General features: G+C 38.3%; 1 protein-coding gene across 1 annotated transcript in view; it reads left to right on the plus strand.

Moving 5' to 3' along the window:
• The window catches only part of gdnfa (glial cell derived neurotrophic factor a), a 37265-nt gene extending 29905 nt beyond the window's left edge, over positions 1 to 7360 (plus strand). Inside the window, exon 3 of the mRNA XM_030148511.1 lies at positions 6151 to 7360. Within this exon, the coding sequence (XP_030004371.1) occupies positions 6151 to 6707 (557 nt within the window). The 3' untranslated portion in view covers positions 6708 to 7360. The remainder of the gene's footprint in view (positions 1 to 6150) is intronic.
• Positions 7361 to 22543: the final 15183 nt, after the last annotated feature.

The following is a 22543-nucleotide window of genomic DNA, read 5'->3' on the forward strand; positions in this document are numbered from 1 at the left end:
TGCCAATATTGGAAACATCATGATGCAACAGTTTTTTCAGATGCATTTTTAAAACTTTTATGGAATGTCCTTTTTTTTTGTCTAAATCTGTGGACCTGTTGTCCAAACGTGGACAGTAAACCCATGTGTGGGTCTGAGGAGGTTCACTGTAGCAGATCCCAGATCAGTCCACATTCTCCAACTCAGACGATCCTTTAGTTCATTGTATGTGTGAGGGTCTGTACAGACTGAACCCATGTGGTTTGGGCTATATTACCTTTGTTTGTTTGTTTATTTTGAATATAGAGGGTATGCACGTGACGTCACATCTAGCGGAAGTCACCGTGGTTCCGCCCACTGAGTGGCAGAAAGAGGGAGATGAGTGACAGCATTGGCTTCAATACCATCTAAACCTAAGAACAATATTTAATCAAAAATGGGGAAGAGCTGTTGTGCAATTGATTTTATGAACAGGTTTGAAAAGCAGTTGGAGCTATCGTTTTACAGACACCGAAAGACAAAGAAAAGAGAAGTAGATGGATCCACAAATCCAGGAAACCAAACCTAGATCTGTGGATCCTGTTTGGTGTTAGGTAACATTAATTTATGCTGTATTTTTGGGTCAAATCAGACCTTAAATTCCGTATTGTTTTGGCTAACGTTACTTCTTAGTAAAGCTCTTGGTTTCATGATCAGATCTTTCATGGTTTTTGTCTTCATTTTATGATTCTGAACCTCTATATGCTATATATGATTAGTAAACTAACTGAAACTGAGGCTAACCCAGTTTTTCAAATACAGGGGAACTGGAGAATAAAACTACAACAGTGTACTAGGGCCACATAAGCAAATAAAAACACTTGTCACTACGAGTATAAAGTCATAAAATATTGATATAAAACCAGTAATTTTATGATAATAAAGTTGAATACAAAAATAATCACAATGTTATGAGAATAAAGTCGTAGTTATAAAAAAAACTTATAATTTAACAAAAATGTCATTCGTTTATGAGATTAAAGTCGTCATATTCCAACAATAAAGCCATAATATTACAAGAATAATGTGGTAATTTCAAAACAGGTGTAAAATGTTCTAATTTCCCAGAATCCAGTGGTGCCCTGCTGGTCCACAGCAGTAGTATCTGTGTTGTATAAAGTATTTGATATTAATTCTACTTAAATCTCCTCAGTCCCAGTAGATCATGCATATATTCACTGGGGTCAGTCCACGGTCTACTGTAAATGCACTGTGGATCAGCTGGTTCTGGGCCCTAGTTTTGGACCCTGGTTGTCAGTGATGATGAAACCATGTATATTTGTTTCATGTAAAAACAGTGCTGATCCCCTCCACCCTGGATGTCAGGATACTCCATTTCTGTCCACATGTCAGTGTTCGTGGACCACTCGTTCTTTGGTAGTTCGTACAGATCCATGTCCAGTCCAACTGTCCTTAATTTAATTTCATATTTCACATTTTCCTGGTCTGGCTGTGTTTACTGCTATACTCCGTCATGTTGAGCAGGTTGGTTTTTGACACTCAGTCTGACTTACAGGGGCGTGGCCTGAGGGGGGAAGTGACGTATGTGCATACGCTCTATTGCAATAAATTCAAAGCACAAAAGAATTATATAAAAAGAAAGTAAACCATTCGAAAAGGAGTGGGATGAAGGGTACCTTCAGAACCTTTTGGACACTGAGTTCAACTGTGTGTTCACAAAGGGTTAAAGAAGGAGGAGAGAAAGGTCAGAACAGGGATTTATTTGCCATTAAAAAGTGCATCTCTTTAATCGGATTCGTAAAAGCAGCGGTCTAAAATATTGAATCAGTGGGTGGTGTCCGTCAGCAGGTGTACGCTGGAGCGGCTCTGCTGTCAGCTGACACACAGTAGGTGGAGTCTAAATCAAAGGGCAGGTGTGTCTAAACAGATTGGCTGTGGTTTACCTGATATATGAGCAGGCGTCCAATCAGCTGTGGAGCACAGGCGGAGAGAGAGAGAGAGAGGGTGTTAACCACAGCCCACCTGCCAGACACACACACACACACACACACATCAGTGGCGGCTGCTTGTCTTTCAGTCAGGGGAAGCTCATTGTTGGCTTACATCAAAAAAACTGTCAAGTTATTTAAACATAAATTCGGTCCTCTGTTCTTTGTGATTTGTGTATTTACAGTGCAAGAAATGAACAAGTCATTTCGTAGTGGTTTCTCTCTCGATTTCACAGCAGAATGCGCGACGGTATTAAACTGAACTGTGTAAAGTGATGGGGTAGATCTCAAACTAGCTGTCAATCAAACCAGATTCAGCCTTTCGACTGATCCTCCAATCAGCATGTGGAAGCCTGGCATCCAGCCCGGCTGAGCTCCGCCCACAGCTCCATTCACCCCCTGAGACACTGAGCATCCGGGGGCGGGACAACATCGTGACATTTATCCAATTACCGTCCAGTTCTGAGGCAATGAAAAAAAATGTTCCACTCAGTCCCATTGAAGTGCATGGACGCTGAGTGTCTACGGACAAATGCACTGAGCAGAGATCGAATGAGAAAACAGAGACACGGGAATGTATGAGAAGTGAACAACAGCGAGTCGGATGATTTGTGATAAAACTGATTCTGAACGAACTCGTCTATGAGATGAACGTGTTCTAACACATTTGTAGTCAATGAAATGTCAACACAACCGAACATATTTAACCATTTAATTTGAGTAATTTTAGGGGAAGCTGTGAGAAATCGCCTCTGATACACACACATACAGAGAGACACACACACACACACACACACACACACACACACACACACAGCTCAGGTAATCCTAGTTAGACTAATGGGTCCAGTCCAGTATCTCAGTGTGTTTCCTGTGGTCTGTTGTTGTCAGACCTGCAGTCAGTTGTAGCAGCAGTAGACAGACCTGCAGTCGTAGCAGCAGCAGATGCAGCTCTTTAATAGAACCAACATGTCGATGCCAGAGGGTTGGAGGCTCCTCTGGGCAGATGGTGCAGGGCTGTGCTGGATGTTTTCAGTTTCCACCAGACTACAATCTGCACCGTGGAATGACTCAGAGCATATGATTTCCTTTTATTCAGCCTTTGAAGTCCGTGTGTTCTGAAAACCACGTCCATCAGACTGAGAAACAATGTCATACTGACAGTGTGTCTGCTGGAGCCACACAGACACAGGTCTGCAGGTTTGGAGCTACATCTGTGCCAGCACAGACTGAATAGGTGTATTTTGTAAATTGAATTTTTTAGAATTGAATTTTTTTTGTGAATAGTTGAATTTCAAATTTTTTACACATACCCAGCCAGCATGTCCATGTGGGCCCCAGAAGGGTTACATTTGAGCTGCATATATATATAAGGGTCCAATTTGGGTTTGTCCGCAGTTTCCATGGTGACCCCACATGTGTTTGCTCATGTCAGAATCAGAATCAGAATCTCTTTATTGTCATTGTACCAAGTACAATGAAATTGAGGTAGAGCTCTCAGGTTCAGTGCAAGAATTTACAGTAAAACAAAAACAAATATCAGTAAAACAACTAATATCAGTAAAAGGCACAGTTATTTACATTAAAAATAAGATATTTGTAAAACATAGAATTTAAATAGTGCAAACAACATGAAAGATAAATATCGTGGGATAAATTGTGTGAATAATAAATAATATGAGATATTCAGATCTCTGATTTTGATTCTGATTCTGATATGGGCGAACACGTGGGGTCACCATGGAAACTGTGGACAAACCCAAACGGGACCCTGATATGCAGCCCAAATGTAACCCTTCTGGGGCCCACATGGACATGCTGGCTGGGTAGTTTAATAATCTGAATTCAATTATTTTAAAAAAGTTTTTTAATTCAATATTCTCTTACACAGTGTGTTTCAAATTCAATATAAAAAACTCATTATAGCCCAGACATGTTGACCAGGCAAAACCAACGCAGTAACGAGCAACTGGATCTAAATTTCACCTAATCATGTGTCGCACCAAAGGTCACATGACACTCAGGTAGTGTAACGGAGTTAATGTATGTAGTGTGTGATTCCACTTGCCATCTCACGCTGTTATTGTATTTATTACAATTTTATTTTATGGGCATTGAACGCCACACCCCTGTGGACTAGGGTCGTATACTCCAGGAAGATAGCAGCCGTTTGGCTGTGCTGTCTACCTGGTAGGTACACTTATTGTTAGTCCCATTATTATTTTACATTTTTTATTTTCATTTCATATCTAGGTGGTTGTATTACACTATCATATTTGTGTAACACTTAGCTCCCTATCAGTTTAGCATATTCTTGAGTGAAAACGATGATGTTTTTAATTATTTATTCATAGCATGATTAACATGTGGTGTGTCAGCTAACTGTAACTTTTTTTTATTTTAGCTTAGCAGTGTGAAAATAAGGCTCGGGTGTTACTAATGAGACTGACTGTATGTTTTTCTGCCAGGAATAAACGGCCAGTGTCCAAAGAAGTTCAGTTTTGTCATATTTAACACAACGCATGAATACAACCGCTACAGTAGCAGCGCAGGCGTGGCAGTTCACATGATTGACACATACTGTATGTGCACCACTACCTGAGCATCACATGATCCTCAGCATGACGCGTGATTGGGTGAAATTTAGATCCAGATGTTCATTACTCTGTTGGTTTTGCCTGGTCAACATGTCTGTGCTATTTTGTTTTTTTTTACATTGAATTTGAAAGACATTGTATTTAAGAATATTGAATTAAAAAACTTTTTTTAATAACTGAATTCAGATTATGAAACTATGTGTAAAAAAAAAATCAATTCAACTATTCACAAAAAATTCCGGTTAAATACAACTATTCAACATCTGATGGCACAGATTTACTTCCATATTCAAATGTGTGGTGTAACTGAACATACTTGAACAAATGTTGCAAGATATAAATGTGATGACCTCAGTTATCTCCCAGAATCTCCCAGAGGATGAACCCAGTTTATGTGAGTCCACCTGTGCACGTCACTGCATATGGAGTAGTTCTGTCTCCAAAAGTACGTGTGAACGAACAGAACCGTCTGAGGTTCACCCTCCACCTCCCAAAGCTGCAGACCTGCATGTGCACATGGACTTCCACCTGAACCTGTCTATAAATCAGTGCACAGAGCTGCACACGTATCAGTGTTTATGGGACTTTTCTGTATTTGTGTCGGTACATACTTCTGTGGAAACGCTGGCTGAACCCAAACAACATTAAACAGTGATAATATGAATTATTTTATCAGTAAAAATGGTTTTTAGATTTGAACACATGATTAACCCTTATAGACCCAAACGTCCACCTTTTCTTTGTTTTAGTTTAAAAAAAAAGAGTTAAATTCCACAAAAATGTTTACATTTACAAACTATCCTTTATTAAATGTTTTATGTATTTGTAGATCCACTGTATCTGTACGTTAGAATGAACATGTGGAAATAATAAACTAAGGTGTAATATTGTTAAAATTGCATTTATTAATTTCCAGTGTGTTCATATTTGTTCATGTTATGTTCAAGTACAGTTTATAGATGTAAACATTTTCATAACAGAATTTAACTTTTTTTCACTGAAAAACGTAGATAAAACATTATTTATCAGTTCTGATCCTATTATTTCTATTATTTTCCTGGTCTGGCCCACTTTAGAGCAGATTAGTCTGAATGTGGAACCTGAACTAACATGAGTCTGACCCCCCCCACATTAGAGGTACAGGCTCGTCCTCCTGTCTGTAACATGTTATTGAACAGTCCTACAGTTAAATACATGTATTCTGTGCCATCCTTTCAGTAACCTCATGTGATGTCACATTTATTTCTGTTATTTTCGGGGTTTATTACTGAACCCAGACCAGACCAACTGAAACAACCCCAGATCAGAACACTTGTACTGTAGGCACTCAGCATGATGGGTAATCTGTCGTATCCTGACGTGTCCATGACTCTGGAACAGAGTCAGTCTTTATGTTCTGTGGGTTCAAGAAGCTGAAACATGTTCATCTGTGCAGATATGATCCAATGGAAGGAGCTGAAAGGTGGAGCTCATTCCAGGTGGATTTGGTTTCTGTTCAGTGTTTGTTTCACACACTGTGTGTTTTATCTGTGATGTTACTGCCATGTTTGCATCATAAGTACATCTGCTGCTTCCTTTTCTTCCAGATGACATCACAGGTCCTTATCCAGACCAGTTTGACGACGTAATGGATTTTATCGAGGCTACGATTGGAAGACTGCGGAGATCCTCAGAGCCCAGCGGGGGTTCCAGCAGACGGAGGGAACAGAGGTGGAGGGGGGCGGCGAACACGGGGGGAGGCACGAGAGGAGAGGGGAGAGGACACGGCGAGAGGAGGAGGGGCCGGGGGCGAGGCGGGAGCAGGAAAGGAGGGCGGGGTAACAAGGAGCGGGAGCGGGTGTCGGTGCAGAGTCGAGGCTGTTTGTTGAAGGAGGTTCATCTCAACGTGACGGACCTGGGCCTGGGCTACCAGACCAAGGAGGAGCTCATCTTCCGCTACTGCAGCGGGCCGTGTGCGGAGGCGGAGACCAACTACGACAAGATCCTCAACAACCTCACCCACAACAAGAAGCTGGACAAGGACACGCCCTCGCGTACCTGCTGCCGACCAATCGCCTTTGACGATGACTTATCTTTCTTGGATGACAATGTAGTGTATCACACACTGAAAAAGCATTCTGCCAGGAAGTGTGGATGTGTGTGAGCAGGTCCACCAGACCTGAGGAGCAGCAGTGGACTGAGGGTCCACTTCACAGGACGGAGGTCCAACAGACCTGAGGAGCAGCAGTGGACAGAGGGTCCACTTCACAGGACAGAGGTCCAACAGACCTGAGGAGCAGCAGTGGACAGAGGGTCCACTTCACAGGACAGAGGTCCAACAGACCTGAGGAGCACCAGTGGACGGAGGGTCCACTTCACAGGACGGAGGTCCAACAGACCTGAGGAGCAGCAGTGGACGGAGGGTCCACTTCACAGGACGGAGGTCCACCAGACCTGAGGAGCAGCAGTGGACAGAGGGTCCACTTCACAGGACGGACAGACAGACGCTCTGGGAGACAGAAGGACTGGGTGGACTCCCAGGTTCAGAAATCAGACAAATGTCCCAGGTGAGTGTGTGGAGACTCCTGGGTCCATGTAGACCTGAGTCATAGGGAGACCACATACAGACCTGTAGACCCAGTCCTCCGGAACTCATGAGTCCTGGACCGTTGACTCAGACGGTGTCAGGCGTGTCCCCGTCACCTGTTCAGGTCTGGTTACTGTGCTTCTGAAAAGGTGAGAGAAGAAAAGGTTCTCGGTCTGATTTGGCCTGTTTTCCTCTGGAACAGTTTTTTTGTTTCCCCAGGAACATCAGTTTTTCCACAGTTGGCTGTGAAGACTCCAGATGAACACAGAGATACGAATATGAATATGAATATGAATATGAATATGAATATGAATATGAGGAGGAAATGTGTCTGCGTTGAAATCACAACCACTGCAGAGTCTGGAGTTGGACATTCACAGCCAATGGATGAGGAACACCATACTGTGGTTCAGATATATAGATATATATACTGTATGTATGTACGTGTGTGTATATATATGTATATATATATACACACACACATATACACACACACACACACATATATATATATAGATACATACTTGTGTGTCAGAGGTATATTTATTAAGATGGAATTAACTTATTGTTATTTATTTCAATCCATTTTATAAAATAAGTTGTTTTTCTTATTTATTTAAAGCTTTGTTTGTCCTGGACGGTGCCATAGTCGTTCCTTTTTTCATAAAACAGATGATCCAGAACTGTTGAGCCCCCCCCCCCCCCCCCACACACACACACACACACACATACACACACACAGATCCTTTGAATGCTTGGCTTAGACTCCAGGTCTTTCAGTCCTCATACCTGTGGCAGAGTCCAAAAAAGAAAAGGGAACGTTTAGGAAATAAACCAAGGAGCGGACCAGTGGAAGGTTCAGGGTCAAACCATGTACTGGTTTGGAAGTTTTTGTCCCATTTTCCCTCATCTGAACAGTTTCTACAAATTTGAGCCCCATCTGAAAAGGACTTGAATGTATTCAACATAAAACACAGAAGGACTGTTTCTATAGTCAGACTGTTTCAATACAATCAACTGAGTCAAGTCTGAAAATGTTTTCTATAGAGTTTTTTTGTAACAATTATTTTCAGAATACATTTTTTTGTTTTAGAAAGTGAAACTGAAAAAATGTAATCTGTGGTTGAAAAATGCCCCCCCCACCCCCAACAACAACAACAACAAAAAAGTCTAAATATATGTGAAAATGAATACTGAACAGTATATATTATGAATATTCTTAAACTTCCCACATTTCTGTTGAATACATTGAAGGCCTTTTGGACTCATTGAAACTCCAAACCCACCCCTGAGGCTTCAGATTCATTCTTCTGTATCTTCTGGCCTGTGTTTGACTTGGATGACGAGGCAGAGACTCTTCAAAAACAGAACGTCCCATCAGTTTGTCTTTTCCTCAGACGTGTGTCTCATTGGAATCTGGAGCGTCTGTGTCTATGCTTTAATGTGGGGGGCTTTGAAGATCTGTAGGACCCCCCCCACACCCTTTAAGTCAAACAGGACAGAAGCTACTAGAATGCCTGGTTATCTGAAACCTCAGCCTGGCCTCGTCCAGCGTCTGCGCCGTCTGTCCGTCCGTTTACTGTCCTGGTAGGATTTAAAGTTCAGAGTGTCTGCTCTGACAGGCAGGTCTGAAACATGAGTCCCACTGCAGTCTTACCCAAATACCCCTGCTGGCAAAGGCATTTAGGTGAAGGCACTTTAAGGAAGATCTAACTACTGTACGAGCTGTCATCACCACACTGATGTCCATGTCTTAAGACTCCACATTTTAACGAAAGAAAACATGTTGAAATGACTGAAACGGGACGTAGGCGGGTCTTTAAAGTCAGCATGTTTTAAACACACAACATGTGTTTATTCCAAAATATACACAGAGAGGATAAAAGGCTCCGTAAAAGGCATGATGTGCCCATTAAGACCCTGATATAGGACTGTGTTAACCCTTAAAGACCCAAACGTCCACCTTTAACCCTGAAAGACCCAAACGTCCACCTTTAACCCTTAAAGACCCAAATGTTCACTTTTTTACCCTTTAGAGACCCAAACGTTCACCTTTAACCCATAAAGACCCAAATGTCCACCTTTAACCCTTAAAGACCCAAACATCCACCTTTAACCCTGAAAGACCCAAACGTCCACCTTTAACCCATAAAGACCCAAACATCCACCTTTAACCCTTAAAGACCCAAACATTCACCTTTAACCCTGAAAGACCCAAACGTCCACCTTTAATCCTGAAAGACCCAAACGTCCACCTTTAACCCTTAAAGACCCAAACATTCACCTTTAACCCTTAAAGACCCAAACATTCACCTTTAACCCTTAAAGACCCAAACATTCACCTTTAACCCTGAAAGACCCACATGTCCACCTTTAACCCTTAAAGACCCAAATGTTCACTTTTTTACCCTTTAGAGACCCAAACGTTCACCTTTAACCCATAAAGACCCAAATGTCCACCTTTAACCCTTAAAGACCCAAACATCCACCTTTAACCCTGAAAGACCCAAACGTCCACCTTTAACCCATAAAGACCCAAACGTCCACCTTTAACCCTTAACAGCATAAAGTTGTTGGTCATCCAATCTTTAATATCTTTAATGCATTCCTGTAGTTTCGCTAGCTGATTAGCTTCATCAGGTTTAATGGATAAATATAATTTGGAATCATCAGCATAGCAATGAAAGTTGATGGAATGTTTTCTTATTAAGTTACCTCAAGGAAGCATGTATAGGATAAACAGTATTGGTCCAAGAACAGAGCCGTGAGGTACTCCATAACTAATCCTTAAAGGCCCAAACGTCCACCTTTAACCCTTAAAGACCCAAACGTCCACCTTTAACCTAAACCATCTACTGATCTAAACTGTTTAATACCTGTTGATCCACTAATCCTATCAATCCATGTCAATAATTGGCGTAAAATACAGTTCTTCATCTTTTCATGGTCATCAGATATGACCATATTTGGACGTTCAGGGGCTCCGTAGTTACCATGGAAACACCGTCATCTTCTCCAACATTGATTCCCCAGTAAAACCCATGGAGTTGGATCAGTGACAGTGGATGGACACACTGGGTTTATGTTCAGTTAATGACAGATTGGACTGAAAAAGACACTTTTTTCATCATTTTTCTCTGTTTTGACATAATTAACTTTGAGTTTTCATGAACATTTACATGATCTGTGAATTAAAAATAGGAAAATAAATGATTTATACCAAAAAAAAAATGCAAAATACAGAGGATTATATTAAAAAAAAGAGTGATAAATCAGTTAAAGAAGGTAGAAATTGAGACAAATTCATTGGGAACTGACACAGAAGTAGCTCTGGGTCTGGGTTTGTGTTCAGTTAATGACAGATTAAAGTGAAAAAAACACTGTTTAGTCAGTTTTTCACTCTTTCTGATATAATAACCATCAACTTTAATCTGAGCCTTAATGAACATCTACATCACAGGTGTCAAACATGCGGCTTGGGGGCCAAATCCGGCCCGCCGAAGGGTCCAATTTGGCCCATGGGATGAATTTGGTAAATGCAAAATTTCACTTAAGATATTAACAGTAATTTTTAGTTTAGGAGCCAAATTCAGCCCAATTCAATCTTAAATGGGCCAGAACAGTAAAATAATATCATAATAATCTATAAACAATGACAACTCCAATTCAGTAAAATAATATCATAATAATCTATAAACAATGACAACTCCAATTTTTTCTCTTTGTTTTAGGTCAAAAAGTGTTTAATTAAATGAAAAAGTTGACATTTACAAACAGTCCTTGCCTGAACAAATATGAACAATATGAAAAGTTTTAAGAGAAGTAAGAGCAATTTTTTTTCAATTATTATATCTATTATTAAATGTTTTGTGCCTTTGTAGATCGCGGAGGCATTATATTGTTAAAATTGCACTTATTTTTCTTAATAAATTTTAGTTTTTTCACAGTTCACGTTTTTCATGTTTTCTTTAAAGCATTTTCTTGATGTAATTTTACTTTTTTCACTCTAAAACATAGTGAAAAGTTTGGAGTTGTTAGGGGCCTGAGATGTTTTTGCCAAGTGCAAAAATTCCAGTCTTGAATTGAATTGAGCAAAAAACATTTTTTTTCACTTGAATTAAGGAAAAAATCTTGAATTAAGCAAAAAAAAAAAAAAAAAAAAAATCTTCAATTAAGTAAAAAAAAAAAATCTTCAATTAAGTAAAAAAAAAAAAATCTTCAATTAAGCCAAAAAAAAAAAAAAAATCTTCAACTAAGCCCAAGAAAATCTCAAATTTCGCAAAAAAAATCTTAAATTAAGCTAAAAAAAAATCTTCAATTAAGTAAAAAAAATCTTGAATTAAGCCCAAAAAAAGTCTAGAATTAACAACTTAATTTTTTTTCCTTTGTTTTAGTGCAAAAAATAACATTAAATTATGACAATATTTCCATTCCCAAACTATCCTGTGACAATAAAATGTGAATAACCTCAACAAATATGAACAACCTGAAATGTCTAAAGAAAATTCAGCTCAATTTGAACTATTTTTCTGCCTCTTCTTCAGTGTTTAGTGTCTTTGTAGATCTGATCCATAATGCACATGGAGAAATGAGAAGTGGAAGAATAATAATGTTAAAATTGCACAAAATTTTCTTATGTTTTTTAATTTAAATTTCAGTTTTTTCAGGGGGTTTTTTTGTGTATGGATAGTTTATAAAAGTAAGTATTTTCATAATTTAATGTTTTGGGGTTTTGTTGCACGAAAATAAAGATAAAAATTTGGAGTTGTCATTATTTATAGGCTATTATGTTATTATTTTTTCTGGTCCGGCCCACTGCAGATCAAATTTAGCTGAATATGGCCCCTGAACTAAAATGAGTTTGACACCCCTGATTTAACCCTCTGGTATCCAGGTGCACTTTTTAGGCACACTTTGCTCTTCATTTTAAAAAAAAACCTTCATATTATTTTTCACAATTTAAAAAAGGTTAAAATTCAAAAGTTGTTCATTTTTGCGTGATCCTTAAATTTCTTTCCACTAACTAAAATCTGCACATTGTAAACAAAAGAAAATGACAAGACTAGCATCTGTCTGCCAAGTGTGCCTAAAACGCACTATTTCTTCTATTTGTATGATTAGGACTGACCTTGATTTACAAAAATAAAATCAAATTAATGCAGAAAAATAAATCAATATATAATATTTAATAGTTTGATTTATAGGTGTGCATTTTACGCACACTTGGTGACAGATGCTAGTATTTTTGAACATTTAACCTAGCACCAAAAATAATCATGCAAATTAACCAGTGTTGGCGTTAATCATTGGCATATGCCAGGCTGCAAAAATCAAATAATATGTGATCCACTTTTTATGTAGTATATTGAAAAAAAATATTTTTTAATGTTTTTTGCATCCAAAAAATGGTTCGTTTACATTACAAACACGACATTTAAAGGGTTAAAAAATGTGACAATTATTGAGTATTTGGTATTTTTATTTACAGCTCAAGTTGATGAAATAGAAAAAAGTGTAAAAGAATTAAAAACAAACTGTATGAAAAATTTTTTGACTTTATTCCACTAGTGTGCCTAAAAGGTACACTTGGTGCTTAGTGAGGGCCTTGGTGGACGGGATACCGGAGGGTTAAACCAAAAAAAAAGCAAAATACAGAGGATAAAATTAGAATAAATTTTGATAAATCGCTTACTAAAGGTTCGATATATTGAACATTTCATCTGGGACATAGAAGTACTCGTAGCTGTGGGTCTTTCTGGGTTCAGCCTTGGTCGGGTCTTGATGTTTGCACGGATTAGGGACCAAGGTATCTGTGCCCACCCAGCAGCCAGCCAGCTTTACTGTGTATAATCCCCCCGCACAGAACAAATCCACTACATGGAGCTGAAATTAGGCCAAACACTACACAGAAACAGAAAAAAAAAAAAAAAACACCACCAGGGCTTTTATCACAGCATACCTCATCAATTGGATCATCTTCCCCTTTAACAACTGATTCGTGCATAAGCCTTTCCAGATGAGAATGTGCAGTAAGGAGACTTCCCAGAAGCCTCGGCATGCCTCGCTCCTCTCCAGTACCATATCTACATTCAACTGTGTAAACTGTGACCACTGGCTGTTTGGTTTGGTTTGGGTGATACTGGGTTTTCAAAGCAAAGCTAAAAAAAAATAAAATAAAATAAAATAAAATAAAATAAAGAAGAAGAAAAAAAGAAAAAAGATGCGAAGGAACCCTCAGTGTTAATGATTTGAAGAAAGTCTGTTTTCCGTATTGTGTTCACACCTTTTGTCAAAAACCTGTCATTGTCGTCTCACTTGTTTTGTGTTACAGAACCAAAGCTCTCGGCAAACTTTATTTTTGTACAATATTCATTTTATAACTTTTTACAGAATTAAACTTGTTTCTATTAAAACAGCGTGTCTCCTGGTGTTCTGCCGAAGACGTTCATTACCTGCCGCCGCCGCCAGATAGGGCTCACTTACTTAGGATGTGTTTGCAACAAGGTTATTATCGTTAACGAAAACTAACGAAATGACGAAAACTAGAATTGTTAAAAGATTTTCGTTAACTGAAATAAATAAAAACTATAATCAAAAGAAAAAATGATAACTAACTGAAACTGTATTGTGTGCTTATAAAACTAAAACGGATAAAAGTTATAGATTAAATTCCCTTCGTTTTCATCTTTGTCAATGTCGGATTGATACGTAAGGAATTTATTTCGCTCTAGCAATTTTAGCTAGCGGCACCACACAACACTTCACGGTCTGTCACTTGTCGTTTAGAGTCGTCTTCTCGACCAAAATGTAATAGAATTTATGAACATCATTTTATTGTTTTGTGTGTTCCGCCTGTTCTCAAACTGACGTCCATTCTGATCGAGACCAAGGTTATTATTGTTAACGAAAAAGAACGAAATGACGAAAACTTGAAATGAAAAAAAATTTTGTTAACTGAAATAAATAAAAACTATAATTAAAAGAAAAAAACGGTAACTAACTGAAACTGTATTGTGTGCTTACAAAACTAACTAAAACAGATACAAATTATGGATAAAATTCCCTTCGTTTTCATCTTTGTCAACGTCGGATTGATACGTAAGGGATTTATTTCACTCTAGCAATTATAGCTGATGGCACCATACGACACTTCACGGTCCGACACTTCTTGTCACTTGTCGTTTAGAGTCGTCTTCTGGTCCCCACTCTGCCTGGAAACATGGAGACTAAAGTTGGGAGAAAGGAGCAGAGTCCTGTACGGGATTTATTTGAATACAACGGAGAAGAAGAGAAAAGATGCGATAAAACTAAAATTAATACTAAAACTAAACTAAAACTAAGCATTTCGGCTAAAATTTACTTAGGGGGTCAAATGAGTGGCAATTTTTGTCAAAAAACAAAGTTGTAAGAAATCCATAGAACTGTGTTGAAATAATGCTAATACATTTGTGCACAGACTACTGATATTATTTGACAGTGGAAGCTATATTTTCAGAAATATTGGATTTTGAATAGCACGTGTATGTGAAAACTTTTGCTGGTGGATGGATGTGACATTACCCATGATGCTCTGGTCAGTACCAGTACTTTATTAGTAATAAACTTATATACTTACTATTGCTAATCCTCCTCTTATTCCTAAATGTTAGTATTGTGGATCTAAAACAATAACAGCTGATACAAAAACACAAAATGTGTCAGTGGACGGATGTGACATGGTTGTTACAGATCCCATCATACTGATGCTCGGCAGCCATGTCACCGTTTCCACTAATGATCCCTGTGCAAAAACTAGGATCAGAATTATTTATTGTATAGTTTATCATCATACTAATGAGGAAATAACAATATAGAATTGTTATTTCTTTATAAAAATGCTTATTATTAGAAAACTGTTGATTTAAAAAGTGACGTGTGACATTTTTCATGTACAGGGTGGGGAAACAAAATTTACAATGAACATTTAGTTGTTTTTTCTCAGCAGGCACTACGTCAATTGTTTTGAAACCAAACATATATTGATGTCATAATCATACCTAACACTATTATCCATACCTTTTCAGAAACTTTTGCCCATATGAGTAATCAGGAAAGCAAACGTCAAAGAGTGTGTGATTTGCTGAATGCACTCGTCACACCAAAGGAGATTTCAAAAATAGTTGGAGTGTCCATAAAGACTGTTTATAACGGAAAGAAGAGAATGACTATGAGCAAAACTATTACGACAAAGTCTGGAAGATACTATTAAAGAAGAATGGGAGAAGTTGTCACCCGAATATTTGAGGAACACTTGCGCAAGTTTCAGGAAGCGTGTGAAGGCAGTTATTGAGAAAGAAGGAGGACACATAGAATAAAAACATTTTCTATTATGTCAATTTTCTTGTGGCAAATAAATTCTCATGACTTTCAATAAACTAATTGGTCATACACTGTCTTTCAATCCCTGCCTCAAAATACTGTAAATTTTGCTTCCCCACCCTGTATGTATTGGCTTAACATAAGCAGGATGGATCAGCACCATACTCCATACTGAACCTGTAAAATAAAACGTGATATGTAGGATAGAATCTTGTAAGAAAAACTGGGGAAGCTAAAAGAATAGAATATTTGTTTTTCAGGTAAATTCAGTTCAAATATAACTTGGCCATTTGTGACATGAAAATATAGCATTAATTGTGATGAAATTGGACATTTTTGACCTGAAAACATAGTTCATATGACCATCAACATGTTGAACAGAACTGAAATCCTGTAAATTTGCAGAACTTGCATTTACCAACACAAAGTTCCTTTGAGGATTCACTTATTTTGATTTCTTATGCACAAAGACAGAAATAAGACCTCTAAGCAAATTTTAGCCGATTACAGTTTTGTGTCATATACCAATTTAACTACGAAAAAACACCAAAAACTTTTCTTCGAAAAATGAGAGTTTTGGTGAAATTTCCATTCGGCTAATTGTTGTGTGCAGTTTGCGGGTCAATGGAAAAGCGACTGTAGAGGATGAAACTTGGGTTAAATGCCGTGCGTTGTCCGGACGCTGCAGCGTTGGCATCTGCTGCGTGGCGTCCCCTCCTGTGCTACATTCCTGCGCTCCATCCCAGGGTCAGACTGTAAACAAAAGCAGGCAGTAAAGGACCACTCCACTGTAAATCAAGGTCTTCCACTGTGTGTCCACTGTGCAGAGGAGACACCAGTGGGTCATTAAACAGGCTTTAAGGGACGGAGACAATGGACCTGATCCGTCTGGGGCCACGTGGATCCAAGTTGGATCCCATGTGACGTTATCAGAACCTACAAAACCTCTGATTATTTTTAAAAGGACATGTCCTGGTCTCCTATCAGTTTGGATTTATGTTATGAATAGTAGGGTGGTCCAAAAGAATTTTTTTTTAAGATTCTCTGGATTAAAACCCTGCATTTGGTTCCATATCTGGCCAAATTACTTCGGTCCAAATTTTATGTTTATGTTTATGTTTATGCATTTGGCAGACGCTTTTTTCCAAAGCGACTTACAGGGGAAAACCAATTAAATCACTCAAACAATCAAATTTATTTATATAGCGCCAGATCACAAAATAGTTCTCTCATGACACTTTATATATAGAGTTGGTCAAAACCAGACTCTAAGCCAATTTACAGAAACCCAACAGAATCCTCCAGGAGCAAACACTAGTGACTGGTGACAGTGGAAGGAAAAACTTCCCTTTAACAGCAGAAACCTGGAGCAGACCCAGACTCCTGGAGGATGGACGTCTGCCTGGACCAGCTGGGGTTAAAGAGAGAGAGTAAAGAAAGAGAAAAAGAGAGAGCGATAGAGATAGAGACTGGGGGAGAGGGGGAGAAGGGGGGAGTAGGGGGAGACACATGGAGGCAGATGAGGATAAGTGAGTGGTGATGATGAGGGCAGGGAAGAGGCAGGACCACCGCAGCAAATTTTATGCCAGTTAATTAATATTTAGAGGTTGCACAAGACACGTGCAGATTGCTCTATACAGGGTGAGTCAGAAAAAAACGCTCTTTTCATTTAAAGAAATTGTACCACTGAAATGGAAATGCTTATTTTTCTTTTGATTATACAGTCATATTGATGTGGTTATTGAGCATGTCTGGCGATTGAATCATTGATTTATGGCATAGCATAACAGAGGGAATGTCCACTGTTTATTGTGCACCGAAATATCTGCCAACACAGTTTATGCCACCGTGAATGAAATTGAAATTGTCAACCATTACAGCATGTTTACTCGCCATCGAAATGTTTCGTCTCAACGAAGTCGTCCGGCACGACCTTCAACCTGGCTACCGTTCAGATTGATGCAAATCTGCGCTCGTTGTCGCATCTCTAACGCAGCTCTTCTCGCCATTTGTGTTCGTCGTAGGGCTCGGATTTCAGCCGTGATGCGATTTCGGAGTTCCTGAAGAGTTTGTGGAACAGTCTGATACACACGGTTTTTAAGATACCCCCACAAGAAAAAATCAAAGGGGGGTCAAGTCCGGGGATCTAGGTGGCCACTCTCTCTCCTGACCCAAACAGACAACTCGATGAGGAAATAATACCTGCAATCGCTGTGGTCTTGCCATGATGAAAACTCCCTGGGCACTGTCATGTAGGCCTATGTCCTGAGTGTGAAAGCAAAGCCCCGACTCCTGTAATTGTTGTCAATTTCAAGTTTGTTCACTGTGGCATACATTGTGTTGGCAGGTATTTCAGTGCCCAATAAACAATGGACCTTCTCTCTCTTATGCAATGCAATAAATCTATGACTACATCACCAGACATGCTCAATAACCACATCAATATGACTGTATGGTCAAAAGAAAAATCAGTGTTTCCGTTTTAGCAGTACAATTTCTTTAAATGGAAAGAGCGTTTTTTCTGACTCACCCTGTACACTATAACATAACTAGCCAAATGAATAAGGCATATTAGAAGAATTTGTAATTTTAGTCTCAAACTCAAACTGCAACTCGCATAAAAATGTTCCTTAGAAAGTCCAGCGACCACTGTTGCTCTATTGAAATTACATTAAACATTAAATGTTCCTGTGTTCTTTGACAACTTGTTGCCAGTACTGTTTCTGATCTTCATTTTTTGTTCGGCTACAGCTGAAGTCTTAAATAAGCTCCACCCCTCTTTCAGCAACATCATTGTCAACTTTTCTGGAATGCACAGTTTTCTCAGCCTTCTGAAAGTCTGCATCATCAGCCCAGTCTTCTGGAGGAATTCTGAAGAATGTTTGTGGCAGATCCAAAGTTTCAAAGAAACGCATAGTGCTGGTGGTGACAAATTCACTGATCTGCTTCCCTTCATCATCTGCATGATTAAGGGCATCCCAGCGCTTTAGTGGAACCGAAAGAACCTTCATTTTCCATCATGTTGTGAACCATCAGCTGCTTCTGCTCTGGTGTCACACTGGAGTCACAGAATGCTGGGCCGACCAGTTCTACACTGAAGTACCAAAGATGTCGGCGGCTGAAAGAGGGGTACTGGGATCCAGTTCTCAAAAAGAACTGGTTCTCAATTCCCATCCGCCGGTAAATCTAGAGCTTCGAGAGCATCCTTTGGGCTTAGCTCCTTCTTCACCACAACAGTCCAGTTTAGTGTCCACATCAAAGTTATTATTATTAATGAAAACTAACAAAATGATGAAAACTAGAATGGTAAAAACATTTTCGTTAACTGAAATAAAAACTATAATTAAAAGAAAAAAACGATAACTAACTGAAACTGTATTGTGTGCTTAAGAAAACTAACTAAAACGGATAAAAAATTACGGATAAAATTCCCTTAGTTTTCATCTTTGTCAATGTCAGATTGATATGAAATCAATTTATTTTGCTTGAGCAGTTTTAGCTGGTGGCACCATACGACACTTAACGGTCCGTCACTTCTTGTCACTTGTCGTTTAACCCTTTCATGCATAGTGGTCACTACAGTGGACAGCTATTCAAAGCTGTTATCTTGTATAGTCATGGATTTTATTGTTTTAGATCCATATCAGCCAATAAAGCGGACGTACCATTGCTGTAACTTTGTTGTTCTTGATAAACCTGATCTGCACTAACATGTTTGAGTGTAAGTCAGTTTCTTTTTATTGGTATTAGACTGTAATTAACTTTCTTTTTTTTTTTTTTATTACAAAAAGGTTGTCTTTGCATATTATCTCCATAAAGTGAGTAATAACTAATATTGCAGTGCGTTGAAATGTGACAAAACATCAGATTAGCAGCATTAAAAAAAATGTATTTTATAGTTTTTACACAATATATTAGTTAATACTTGTTTCTTTACGTCAAAAATTTAACTCATGGTGTCCAGCTGAGTGGATAGTTTTGCAATTCCATGAAAAATGAGTTCATAAAAAAATTCAATCGCAGTGTTTTTTTCATGCCAAAAGAGGAATAAAAACACTCCGGAAAAAATCTTGATTAAGGTTCTCATAATTCATGCATGAAAGGGTTAAATTAATTTTTGCTTTAGTTGGACCATAAGGGATTATCCAAAACAAGGAGCTACTTTACATTGAAATAAATATTGGAATGGCGACCAATTCAAGTTTGCTCTCTGACGGGACATCACTGTGTTTTAACCCTTATGTCCTCCTGAGAGCCAGCAATGCATTTTTGTTTTCTGTAGTGGACAAGACTTTCACAGCTTTACTTAGAAAAAAAAAAAAAAAAAGCACTGTCAACTGCAAAAGACATTCCATACAAATTTTAAAAATGCATCTGAAAAACAGTTGCATCGTGCTGATTCCAATAAAAGCAATTATTTAATGTAAAAAAAAAAAGCCAAAACTTGTACTTTCCTGAGTGTCAGGAGGATATAGAATACAGAGGAATGTACAGATGCACCGACCGAGAAGTGAACAGATACATGAACCAGTCTGCGGATCACAGATCTGCATTCGTATTCATAAATTAAAATGTTGTTGATAAAGTTTTTGTGTTTTTTTTAAAAGACCCAAATTGGGTAAGGTCCGCAATCCATGTATCATTCGTTCATTCGTTTTTCAATTTAAAACCAGTAATCAAAAAAACAAAAAGACCACTCGTTTTTTTGTTTTTCATTTTCAAAACCACAATGAAAAACTGATAACGGTTCGTTTTTCCATTTCCCAATTTTGTGCTCAAATGAAAAATGGAAATAACAGAAAACGAACATTTCATCCGATTTTGCTATTTTCAATATAGTTCAGTTGTCTGACCCGGAAGTAGTCATTACTAGGGAAAAAATAAACAAAAGGAATTTTCTGAATTAACGAGCTACTGTATTCTGAAAAAAAATAAATTCGGCTCTGTTTTTCTGAATTAATTAATTCAGAAAAACAGAGCCGAATTAATTTTTTTCTGTGAATGCAATACACTTCCGTACGTATCAAACAGCTGCTTAATTATAGCAAAATATTCCTCCAGTCCGGCCATGATTCCGTTTGTTTATTTTTTCCCTAGTAATGACTACTTCCGGGTCATACAACTTAACTATACTGAAAATAGCTAAATCGGATGAAACAGTCGTTATCCGTTTTTTCCATTTTTCATTTGAGCACAAAATTGGGAAATGGAAAAACAAACCGTTTTCAGTTTTTCATTCTGGTTTTGAAAATGAAAAACAAAAAAAAAAAAACGAGTCATTTTTGTGTTTTTTGATTTTTGGTTTTAAATTGAAAAACGAATGAACGAATGATACACGGATTGTCCGCAAATGGGTTTTGTCTGAACGGAGTTGCCGTAGTTTTGTGGCTGTGATGGCCGACAGTATTATGCATGAGTGAAGCAAATCAGGTAGGTGCACAGATCAGGTAGACACAGATATGACTGAACTGGAAAGGAGTTCCATTAGAGAAACTAAGAACATTTCTAGGATTAAAGGACTGATGTCGCAGCAGGACCTTGAAAAACTTGTCCATGCATTTATCTTTAGTCGAGTTGACTACTGTAACAGTATCTTCTCTGGTCTGCCTAAAAAGTCTGTTCGACGACTGCAGCTGATCCAGAATGCTGCTGCTCCAGTCCTCACTAAGACCAAGAGAGTGGACCACATCAGTCCAGTTCTGAGGTCTCTACACTGGCTCCCTGTCTCTCAGAGAATAGACTTCAAAATTCTCTTACTAACATATAAAGCACTGAATGGTTTAGGCCCAAAATCCATCAGAGACCTTCTAGTCCAGTATGAACCATCCAGACCACTCAGGTCATCTGGTGCAGGTCTGCTCTGTGTTCCTAAAGTCAGAACTAAACATGGAGAATCAGCGTTCAGTTTCTATGCTCCATATATCTGGAACAAACTACCAGAAAATATCAGGTCTGCTGAGAGTCTGAGTTCTTTTAAGTCCAGGTTAAAGACTCACCTGTTCACTGCTGCCGCTGACTAAAAGGCTTTTGACTTTTTAAATTTTATATTCTCTTTGAAACTCTGCACTGCAACTTTTACTTTAATATGTGTGTGTTTTTATTTTTATTTTATTTTATTCTATTTTATTTATTTGATTTTATGTGTTGTTTTCTTGCTTGCTGTTTTTGATCACCTTTTATATGTTTCTTTTATAATGTTTTAAATGTTTCTTTTTGTTTCTTTTATTTCAATGTCCTGTGTGAAGCACCTTGAATTGCCTTGTTGCTGAAATGTGCTATACAAATAAACTTGCCTTGCCTTGCCTAAGAAGAACAACAAACAGGAGTAAATCAGACATGTTTAGGTGATCAGCTGGATGTTCCATTCACTTCTACATGGAATGGATCATTGTTCAATCTTCTTAGTTGTCTTTCAGATTGAACATCTGTCCCTCCTCGTAGATTCTACAGCTGATATAATTGATGGATAAATATAGTGTGTTGAACAGATTTACACCAATAGAATCTCCAAGGTGGACAAGAATGTTCTTTTAGATTTGAAAAGTCCAACCTAATGATTTGACTGGATTTTCCACCATGATATTCAAATGAGTTCAGGTCAAAGGTCATGTTTGGTCATTCTATGGAGCTGGATACAGATTAAAGGCACTGTTTCACTATTTTATGCATGAATGATATAGGAGTGGATCCAACTGCATCAGAGCTTTGATGGAATTTGGAGGAAATATTGGTGGTTCAAGGTGATGTCAACATCTGGAGGTTTAAAGAGTTGGATGAGATCCACTGGTGTAGTCCAGGGTATATGGGGGTATACAGAGTATACCCACTTATTTTTCAGTCATTGTGTATACCAGGGGTCTCAAACATGCAGCCCGGGGGCCAAAGGTTCCAATGTGGCCCATGGGATGAATTTGCAAAGTGCAAAAATTCCACACTCAAGGCTGTGGAACTCATTTTAGTTCAGGTTCCACATACAGACCAGTATGATCTACAGTAAAATAATAACAGCATAAAAACCTACAGTTTGATGTGAAAAAATAATATTACATTTTATC

This window comes from Sphaeramia orbicularis, chromosome 12, assembly GCF_902148855.1.
Source record: "Sphaeramia orbicularis chromosome 12, fSphaOr1.1, whole genome shotgun sequence".
NCBI classification, from domain to species: Eukaryota; Metazoa; Chordata; class Actinopteri; order Kurtiformes; family Apogonidae; genus Sphaeramia; species Sphaeramia orbicularis.